Source organism: Montipora capricornis, chromosome 2 (genome assembly GCF_036669925.1).
Source record: "Montipora capricornis isolate CH-2021 chromosome 2, ASM3666992v2, whole genome shotgun sequence".
In the NCBI taxonomy this organism is placed as follows: domain Eukaryota; kingdom Metazoa; phylum Cnidaria; class Anthozoa; order Scleractinia; family Acroporidae; genus Montipora; species Montipora capricornis.
The window spans coordinates 50,101,106-50,111,768 of record NC_090884.1 but is presented as its reverse complement, the minus strand read 5'-3'; the positions used below and the strand labels follow the sequence as shown (position 1 = coordinate 50,111,768).

Genomic DNA, 10,663 nt, shown 5'->3' with positions numbered 1-10,663 from the left:
ATAGGAACTCTCTTTTTCCTGTCCAACAAGGCGAGACAGGCAAACTCAAAATAAATTATTACTGAACAGCAAAAAAAAAACAAAAAAAACAAAGGGATTGGTTAAAGGGGCTGCTAAGTGCGACTTTTAACTTCACTAAAAGAAAAGGTGTCAGGGACGATAGTTACCAACCACACCAGCAAATACTATCCCACTCTTCAAGACCACTAATTTTACTGGATCGGCGTAGGACATGGCTCTACTGTGTCTAGGATCAGGTTTCATTGTTTCTTTTGAATGTTTTTTGTTACCATCATTCTCTGAGCCAGCCTTAGAGCGACAACGACAGCTTTTGAATTTCTTTATAAACTCGGTTGAAAAACCTATTTTTGCCAATCTCAACTCGGCTGTTAACTTTGGTAGCTTTAAAAAGTTCCATTTCAGTGAAAAAGTACATCTTCAACAAAGTAGGGTTGTTAATTTTATTAATTTTTTTCTAGTTTCAATTTGGAAAAAGTAAAAAACAAGACTATCGCAGGAAGCTTCGGTGTGGCAAAGCGCATAAAATTTGTCATATACATTAAACGAACGTCACTTTTGACTGGAGGATTTGGAGCAATTTCGGTGGCACACTGCATATCAGGTTCTTTGAACACATTTCTGTCCAAAGTGACATCGGTTTTGATGCTTTCGGTGTTATCTGGGCCGTGGAGTTCAAAACTCAGTTGTATTCTGTGGACTGTTCACGTACTGGCAGGCTGAATGTATTCTAGAGGACTGTGTGAAGATGAAAGTGATGATGCCGAAGAAGGCTGGTCAACGGACGATGAACTGGGAGTCAGAGCATTAGAGCTTGCCACTCGCTCAATCAACAGGCCATGGAGATCATGGATCGCTTCACTGTGCTGCAAAGACAAAAATAAAGGGCTAAAAAGCCTTGTTTACTTTACCTTGAAATGGGAAATAAAAACCGAAGTATATGTTTGATTTGGCCATTCATTTCAGTGAATTCCTTCGACCAGATACAGGGCAGTTACTTAAAACATCAACTTTTAAAAAATACATATTGTAATAATATTTTTAAGTGCTTCATAAGCTCACACCACCCTCCCCGATCCTGCTCTGGGCTCACTTTCCACACCATGTAATTTTCGCCCCTTTCAACTACTAACTGGTCCCAAGTTAAGTTTCATTAGACCAGGTCTACATGTAACCCTGTTAGCTAATTTATGTTTAATGTAGGCTTAAATGGCCCACAGACGTTTAATGAAGAGCCACTTAAGCACCAGCTTGGAATCCCAACATCTCAGTTTAACTTGGTACATGTATATCTCTCTCTTTTTTTCCGAATTACTTTGGACTTCGTTCCCACAATGACAGCAATCAGATCAGAGGTTTAAATGCACACTTCTCCATAACCCACACATCTGTGCATTTTCCAAACTCCAAAGTAGTCTTTTGCTTTGCTAGCAAGTGAAGAAACCTGTAGTCTTCTTTTAGCTAGACAGACTTAACTGATTAGCTAGAGCGCAACGCGAAGTGCTAAGTATCTACCCCATATGAACCATGTGAGCGTTAGCCCTACTGATTGAAATGGGTCCACACAAGGACAGAGAAAAACTCTGACCAGGGTCCTGTTTCTCAAAAGTCCCGAAAACGTTTCGGGCCAGAAAAGCCATTTGTGAAACTGCCAACTGCTTATCCTGGACTGAAAACCGATCTTTCAACATGATTTCAAAGTAACAAAAAGCAAAATGGCTGTGAAGTTTGACGACTTAAATCCTCTCCGTTCTTGAGATACAAAGAGAATTGTGACACCCGAAAATGGCCCGTAAAGTTTCGGGACTTTCAAGAAACGGGCCCCAGGGTGAGAAGTTGGTCAGAGTTTTTCTCTGTCCTTGTGTGGGCCCATTTCAATCAGTAGGGCTAAAGCTCACATGGTTCATAAGGGGTAGATACTTAGCACTTCGCATTGCGCCAAATACTCCTAAATATAATCACAAAGCTACACGGCCGGCGTTTGCGAAAAAACTTAATCCTTCCTTTTCGCTAGACACACTATCTTGTATCCCCAATGCCACAATGGAGGAAGCAGTTCATCCTTACTTCCAAGAGAAGCACCATTTGGGGGACATTAATAGTCCTTAATCCGAGACAAGAGTGATGTTAAAGTTGGGGAAAAGAGCAACGGGATACCTCGTGACGTTTATTGAAATCCGCATCAGGGCTGTAGCCAGAAAAAAAATTATGACTGAGGCAATATCCATGGTTAAATTCTCTTCCTAAGTATTTTTGGTGTTTGTGATAAGTACATTTTAAACACAATGCTGGAATCACGCTTCATTTTAAAAAATAATGAAAAACTGACTGAGGAAAGTGGCTCGATTTGCCTCATTGACTATTTTCCCAACTTCCAATAATGCAATACACTTTGGGGGGTTATTTGCATAAAAACAATACAAGTTATTTACTCTTGGGACTGTATCATTCTTCAGTGAACTGGACAGTCATTGTTTTAATGCAAACAACCCCCCAAAATGAACTGTATTATGGGATTTGCAAAAATAGCGAATAGTGGCTACGGCCCAGCGCATGAATCTAATTACATGTACGTGCACTCCTGGACATACTGGCACCTTGTCTAGTGCATCCTGGTGTTTAACCACAGATGACGTTAAATCCGGGGATAATTTTTGCACATTATGAGCCACATACCTCGCTAGATGGCTGCGTTATTGTCAAAATGTTCACCACTTTTTGAGGATCCATTTTGGGAATGACATACCACAAAAGTCTCAGGGTGTGACGCAAGATGCTTGAATTCGACACCAGGATTAGCAAAAACTGATCAAACACCAGATCACAAAAGTCCCCATGAGAAAACTCTTCATGCCAAGCAGCAAGTGAGCTTACTAACGTGTGCAGAGTAACATCATCTAAGACACGTTCCTGACAGGTGCCCACATACCAAGGCAGTATGGTTACCAATGTATGTCTGTTGTAACAATGAAGCAGAAAATATTTTATAGCATAATTTGACAACAGAGAAAATGACATCATACACCAGTGTGCGAAATTGTGACTGCAGGGCTTGAAATTTGCGAAAAAATCCAGTCGCAATTTTGCGACAAGATACGAATTTCGCAAAATTTAGTCGCAAAATCGTCGCGCTGCATTGTGTTGTCAGCGGTGTAGCAAAACAAAATATGAGCCCACAATACTTGTGTTGAAAGAAACTGCTGAAAATGGCGAATGATATCGAAGGAATGGAGTTGTGCGTGTAACTGGATTTGTACACTTTTTCAGACCAAAAATTCAAGGACTTTACAAGGAATTTCAAGGGCCAAATTTTGAAATTTCAAGGACTTCTTTGTTATTTACGTCGAAGAATTTACCCATGGAAATAGTCTGACAGTACAATTCTTGGTCATTTCCCACAGCGTACATGCGTGAAAATAATGCAAAGGCACTGGTAACCATTCTCGACTCCACAGCTCGTCCGTTTGTATGACATGACTTGAGTGGCTGATTATTTTAATTTACTGCACTTTTCAAAGATTAAAAATGTGGGTCAGAAATAATTCAAGGACTTTCAAGGACCAGGAATGAAGAGCAGAGATTTTCAAGGACTTTCAAGGCCTTGAAAATGTACTCTCGAAATTCAAGGGTTTTCAAGGGTTTTCAAGATGCGTACGAACCCTGATGTAACATCGCAGCGAAATTACGCAACAATTACGCTATCTTCAGATTGAAAGAAGACTCAAGACGAGAAACAAAATAATTTTGTCATTTCTTTATTTATCTTAGTAAAAAGAGCAGCAAAGTGGCAACTGCTAACCCTTTTGTTTTGAAAGAGCGAATATGAAAACAAGTCGCAAATTTGCAACTTATCCAGATATTTTAGTCGCAAGGGGAAAAAATTCAGTCGCAAATGCGACTGTTATTGGTCACAATTTCAAGCCCAGAGCTGTGATGTTACGTACACAATGCCATTTCCTTGATCGTTCACCATTTTCAGAAGACTTTTTCACACAAGTATTTTGGGTTCATATTTTGTTTTGTTAAACCATACAGCATGATGACTTCATGACTAAAATTTGTGAAATTTCAACTAAATTTTTGTATGTTGTCGCAAAATTGTGACTGGATTTTTTTAATTTCAACCCTGTACCCTCAATACAGCTTATGAAGAATGCAAAACAGTAGTACTGTATGAGGGATGGAAACCCCAAATCCCTGTTCTCTATACCAAATCAACAGAGTGCACACACACACTTAGTTTCATAATTCACCCAGCCTGAGAGCAACATCAGTTATTTTGGCTTGATCCAGCACTTTCACGGTGCCAGACCATTTATTAGACACATCACATATTTCCCCTGAAAGAGAGAATTAACGGCTGGAAATACGTCTGGGTTCACAGGCTAGTGATACACAGAAGGCTGAAACATTACAATTGGTAAGTTGTTATTGTCACTTCCAGTACCTGTCCCTTTGATTGATAACATGAAGAAGGTAGCACCAAGCCAAAGTGAATGCCACTGAGTTTGTTGAAGTTATTTCTACAAAATAATCAGTGAATTGCTCTGCACCGTCTACTGTGGCACCATTTTCATCTCCACTGCTGCATTTGTCCCCCAAAGAATGTAGGTTGCTATCCACCATTATCGACATGAGAAACGGCAGAAACTTGTGCACCAACTCGCCGCCCTAAAATCAAACCACAAAAAGAAGAAAGGCTCAGGGGCACAAGTAAGGAGATGGTAAGTTTTCTTAAACATTATTGCTGGGTAATAGCTTGTAACTCGAAGACCAGGCTCCAGTTATTCAAAGGTTGGATAATTTTATCCAGTGGATAAGTCATTATCCAGAGTACCGGCATAAAAATTAAGGTTATGGTAGACCTCCCCTTCACGGGTGTCCTTTGCGAAACTTTTTTTTAAGCGCGCTTTTTTAGGCGCAACAGCCATAAACTATACATCTCTCGAAAGGTTATGAAATGCACTTTCTGGATATATATTTTTTCTTTTCACTTTATCTCATCGAAAGAAGAGCGTGGCCCAAGAACCTAGAGCAACCAATGTCTCTCTGATCGAATTTATTGGGTATCAAAGTATCATGCAGAGGGCAGCCTTCTGGATAATGTTACGGTATTCACAAGGCGTTTATCGTCAAAACCATGTGAGACTTTTTGGATATTTTGATTGGTTGCTTACAACATTTTGTGTCAAATATGCGTATCAAAAATTTACCAATAAGGGTTACATCAAAGGCCATTGCGGGAGTTCAATTTAACAAATGGCAACCTCAGACGGTATTTTAGGTTGACGAGTCCTCAGGCCAAATTTCGAGACAATCTGTTGAACTTTCATACCCGATCAATTCGCTTAACCCTTTCACTCCCAATAGTGCCACTTATAGATTTTACTGTCTAACGTCCGACAATTTTACTCGTCAATGGGGAACCCCACGGGGCTGAAAGGGTTAAAGAGGTTAACCATTCAGATCTAAAGCACCCCCTCCCCCTCCCCCACCCCCCTCCCCCAACTGGAGAATAAAATCATCTGGCATTAGAATGAGTAAAATAAAACTCACCCTCAGGGGTGGGGAAGGGTTAAGGACATTGATGATTTTAAACATTGGCCAAGTTTTCACAAACGTATTTATATGTACATGTACTTTAACTAAGAAGTGCTTACAGTGTGTATATATTCACGGTTACAAATTATAAAATCTCTCCACACATTGAACCTGTCAGATAGTGACTTATCCACTGGGTACAGTTATCCGGCAGATCAACAATTACATGTAGGGCCAGGTGACAGATTTACTGGCTTAGATAGAGATGATACACCAAGCTAATCTACCATTTGTAACCTTTGACTTGCACACTTTGAAAAGAGGGAATGAATTGTCATCTGGAAAATGATACAGTACTCACCAGTGCAATTTCTGTGAAGAGCTGGTTGCTTATCATCTCCCAAGCGCTTACTCCCAAGTTCAATACACGTAACAGAAAGCTTACATCTGAAGATGACTGCAATATTTTGGGAAAATACGGACTGTTAGTTGATAATAGTTGTAACTAAGTACAAACAACATTTGAAAGGCCACAAAACTCACTCTTGGCAGTAACTCTGCATTGACAAGTCGCTGTAGTTGTTTGATAATACTTTTGCAAACTGTGTTTATTGCAAATGGATCGCAAAGAATCATTGCAATGTCCCTGGTAAGATAAAACCAAAGTGACAATATGGGGTTCAGACTTAATACTACAGGCAAGAAGCATAACAGTTAAAGCAAAGATTGGGACAATAACAGCAACAGGTTTAAAATTCTACTGTTGTCTGGAAGGGCTGTATGATTTCTTAAGTCACAATTCGGAATTCCAGTTTTTTGATATTACAACGCCAACTTTCAAACGAGGCCCCTTTTTACTCTGATAAATTACATGTCCGTGGTCATTTTGCTAGTTTGTGACTGGGTTTGTGCCTGGGGAACGCATCGGAAACTCATGTACTTTTTTCAGAACAAGTGAATAAGATTGTGACGTTATTTTTCTACATGCCGAAGGATAATGAAGATAATATTTTTTTCGCGGGCCAAGAACATTGAAAGCTTGCTTAGAGTCGACATGAATATTGCGTACAAAGGCTCCGTTGGCGGAATTGTTCATTTCTTCGAGACATAAATCACTTTCTCAAGTTCTTTTCAAGTTTATGCATATTCCAAAGTCCATCTTTCTTGACTCTCGATTCTTGAGCCTTACGTCTCAACCTTCGCAACGCGAGAATCGAGTTTCGAGGATCGAGTCGAGACTGTCAACTTACCTTTGAGCGGTACTGTATATCACTGAGAGACCAAAATAGAAATTAAATGTCACTGGCAGCAAGCTGTTTCTGACAAGCCTGTATGACATCTTCCTTTACAAGTGTCACAAATATATTACTGTATAATTTGTCTTCATTACAAGTAACCTTTAAATTCCTGTAAAAGTCTAGTCTGACCACTGAAAATTTAATTATGATCATGTAAGCTTGTTTGTCTTATGTAGTCATTTGTAACTACTATGCCTCAACTGCATTCTGCCAGTCTTTGTTAGAAGATCAGAGACCATCAGAGTTTCAATATCAAGTATCACCTTTAAAGCAGACGACTTGCAGTATGAAGTCAAAACATTTTCAATCTTCGTGTGGAGTGCTCACATCATGTATAACAAACAAGAACTCTCAACTACTGTTGTTTTTCAACATGGTGAATGAGTACAAACCTGTTTACAACAGTAAATATTTTGTTTTGAGAGAGAAATGTGACTTAATACTTGAACTAGGCTCGTACTGAATGTACAGTACTGTGCAAAAAGAATGCAAACGAATTTCAACGAAATTCGCTTATTGTTCTCTCGAAATTTCAAGTGTAGCCACCCTTGAACTGGCAACGCGATAGCAGAAAAAGTCGTTGAAATCGGCAGTTCAGTTCTGTCTGAAAAAATCACATCACCATCACGAGCAAAAAATCGCTTGTGTAGCCGTGGCTTAAAACGAAATTTCGTAGTGTTGGTTAGCGTTTCGCATTTTAATGAATGAATGGAATCAAGAACTGTACTCTTCTCTCAACCTTGAGTGTAAACACGACAAATAACATCATAGCCATGGCCATTTTTACATACCAAACCTAACAATTCTTCTTGGTTTTCACGTCACGCAAGTACCACGCAAAGAAAAAATAAAATCACTTACCATTCAACAAATTAAGTCAAGAAATTGAGATGTTGTAGGAGGGTAATAAATCATGAGCGTGTCAAAGTTTTAGGGCTGCGCGATAATCCAAAATCGAGTTATTTGGCAATAGACACTTCTCTTAATATATTGGTTATTCAGAACTCAAAAACACATGGGGAATCGACATTTTCATGACATATTTCTTAGAAGCAATCCAGATGTCACGCATTGACTGAATTAGCTCCGAAAAAGGATCGTAAAAACGCTTCCTTTACCATGACTAATCTGCCCGCTTAAATAATTTTATCAAACGCTATCTTCTCTACGTAAGCGATAACCACCCTCCATTGTTTTTAATTTTGGTCTCTTGCAAGAATCAGCTCACGTATATAAGCGACCTGTTCTTGTTGTGACCACTCTCACAAATTCCCGGCTTGGTCACTTATGAGGACTTTGACTAGCCTTTTTCGAACGTTAACTTGTAAAAGGCAAATACTCGCTGCGAACTTTCAATAAGCACTCTCGAAATTTCGCTATGTCAGGACGAAATTACGCTTTGTCAAGACAAAATTTCGCTATGTCAGGACGAAATTTCGCTATGTTACAACGAAATTTCGCTCGAATATTTGCGCGGCCGTTGCCAATTTTCATTTTGATTGAAACAATAGGCGTTTCGAAATTTCGACGAAGTTCGAATGAAAATTCGCTTTGCCCGATATTTCATTATATTTCGTCGAAAAGTAGCGAAAAGTGCCGAAAAGCGCGAAATTCATTTGCATTCTTTTTGCACAGTACTGTATGAACTGTATGTGTCTGACCTTCTGCATGTAAATATTCTGAATAAATTACAAAGAACATAAAGAACATAAATTACAAAGAACATCTCACCCAAGAACTTGTTCTTCACTGTGCTTGGCATGATCTAAAAAACCCTGAAGCTCTTTTGTTCGCTTTCCTTCAATCACTTTTTCCCGAATGCAAGCATCCAGACACCATGTAAATTTATGACATGGATCAATATCCTTGATGTCTTTAATTTCGAGATCATGGACAGCCATAAGAAGTTCTGATCTCAAAGTACAATAGTGTACTTCCTTTGTTCTGAGAAACAATGTCCTGAGAAACTGCAGAACAAGATTGTAAAGTTCCAAAGACTTCCCAATCATTTTTGCTAAGCTCTGAACAACAGAATTTTGTCTCCTTGTTTTGGATGGCACTGAAAAGAAAGTGTGTGAGTTGACAGGTTCTGTGGAAAAGAGGATGTTGTATTTTGCCTCTACATACTGGTTCAATAATGGGCCCACAGCATCACCAAACAGAGAATGATGTTTCACCCAGATTTGTCTTTTAACTTCAATAGGACAATCCTCATATAACGTTGGATCGATTGCAAGTTGTTCAAGGCATTCCTCGGGAACTTTTGGAAGATATTTCATAACTTCCATGACGACAGGTCGAAGATGTGGCACGTGGATAAAAGGAAAGCTCTGATCAAGAAGAGCTTGAAGCTTTCCCACCTCCAAATTTTTCAGTAGTTCTAACAATTTCTCCCTCAAGTTATCCATGACAAACTTGTTGAATTCCAACCTACGTACATCATGAAGGTCCAAAAAGGGCAGAGCAGGTTGTAAAGAAGGCAGCATGATGCTATTTTCGTGTTGAAAGTTCTCAATGAAGTTGACAACCTCGAAATCTTGAGTGTTGCGAAGTCCATTCAAAATAAACTCTGTTCCAGGTAATCCTGCTTGATCGAAGCCAGCCATTTTGGCCAGTGAAGTGTTATGTTAAATTTTTGATAAAACAATGACGATCTGGTTCTAAAATACTGCTGTTAAACATTGATTTTCCTTCACGAATTTTCTCGCCATTTTGGCGGACATCGGCCGAAGCCGAATGCGCATGGTCCCAATCAAGACCGCAAGGAATGCAGGGATATTTATATCGCCATCTTTGTTTCTTCCCATAGTTCTTTGCAAGTCATGAACACAACAAAATGGCGGATGGATTTGACTTGGAGGAAAAAGTAAAAAAGTATGAAGAATTTGTCAATGACAAGTTGAGAAAAGACCTGGAGATGGTGCGGAAAAATCAAGAAGAAATAAACGCTAAAATTTCGGAATACCTCCAGTTGAAAAGCTTTATTGAGAACGTTAAAAGCTCAGAGGTGTCGCGTTGTGGGAAAGAACTGAAGACTCAAGTCGATCTTGGATGTAATTTTTACTGCCAGGCACGCATAACAGATCCGTCAAAAGTATTGGTTTCAGTAGGTTATGGATTCTATGTAGAATTTACTTTGGACGAGGCTCTAGTATTCATCGAGAAAAAATGTAACCAGTTGACTACGTACAGTTCGAAATTGGGACATGACTCGGCGCGAATTAAGGCGAACATAAAACTTGTCATGGAAGGACTGAGAGAGTTGCAAGACCTTGCTCCAGTGAAGAAATCTCCGATATCTGTGTGGTGAGGAAAGTTGCAGTTGAAAAGATGAAACTCACTAAGTAGGGCGCTATACCCCGACATTCCATTACGCAAGTGTTAGGCAGGCTTGTTTTTGCACTTAATTTCACTCCAATTTCCAGAAAAAAAATCATGCTTGTATTTTTTATTCAGAGTTTTTTCCTATACTTTCTGTCTGATGTTTACAGGGTGAAATGAAGTTGTTTTGAATTTGTCATAATTATTCAGTCTACGAAATACCACTTAAAAAGAGTTATAACAGTTATTTTGTCGATTGCAAACCACAAAATGTAAACACGAAAAACAGAGAGGTAATAATATTATTATGATTGTTATCATCAAGACCCTTAAGTAGTGCTAATCTTAGTGTAATTAGGCCTAAAATGATGTCTAGGCCCCAGCTTAGCATGAGCCTAGGGGGTAGGGTTAGGGTTAGAATTTAGGGTTACTGTTGCCTTATTCTGCCCAGGTTCCCCCCTCCCACCTCCCAAGAACATTTTTGA

The 10,663-nt window shown here is 39.3% G+C and overlaps 2 protein-coding genes across 2 annotated transcripts; one reads left to right on the top strand and one right to left on the bottom strand.

Moving 5' to 3' along the window:
* Positions 1 to 443: 443 nt before the first annotated feature.
* LOC138025671 (negative elongation factor B-like) lies at positions 444 to 9,608 on the bottom strand. Its single transcript, XM_068872854.1, has 6 exons — positions 8,589 to 9,608; positions 6,103 to 6,205; positions 5,921 to 6,016; positions 4,466 to 4,689; positions 2,695 to 2,974; positions 444 to 884 (listed from the first exon to the last, which is right to left on the bottom strand). The coding sequence occupies exons 1-6, from the start codon at positions 9,461 to 9,463 to the stop codon at positions 723 to 725; spliced, it is 1,740 nt and encodes a 579-aa protein (XP_068728955.1). The 5' UTR covers positions 9,464 to 9,608; the 3' UTR covers positions 444 to 722.
* Positions 9,609 to 9,693: 85 nt separating this feature from the next.
* On the top strand, positions 9,694 to 10,167 carry LOC138037466 (protein UXT homolog). The gene has a single exon (XM_068883388.1). The coding sequence runs from the start codon at positions 9,694 to 9,696 to the stop codon at positions 10,165 to 10,167; it is 474 nt and encodes a 157-aa protein (XP_068739489.1).
* Positions 10,168 to 10,663: the final 496 nt, after the last annotated feature.

What these genes read in the sequence shown, in the direction of transcription:
- LOC138025671 (XM_068872854.1), bottom strand. Translation starts at nt 9,463, where the DNA reads ATGGCTGGCTTCGATCAAGCAGGATTACCTGGAACAGAGTTTATTTTG. An exon ending in TCTTCACAGAAATTGCACTG is followed by an intron (nt 4,690 to 5,920) that starts GTGAGTACTGTA and finishes GTTTGATTTTAG; the next exon opens with GGCGGCGAGTTGGTGCACAA. An exon ending in TAACGCAGCCATCTAGCGAG is followed by an intron (nt 885 to 2,694) that starts GTATGTGGCTCA and finishes TTGTCTTTGCAG; the next exon opens with CACAGTGAAGCGATCCATGA.
- LOC138037466 (XM_068883388.1), top strand. Translation starts at nt 9,694, where the DNA reads ATGGCGGATGGATTTGACTTGGAGGAAAAAGTAAAAAAGTATGAAGAA.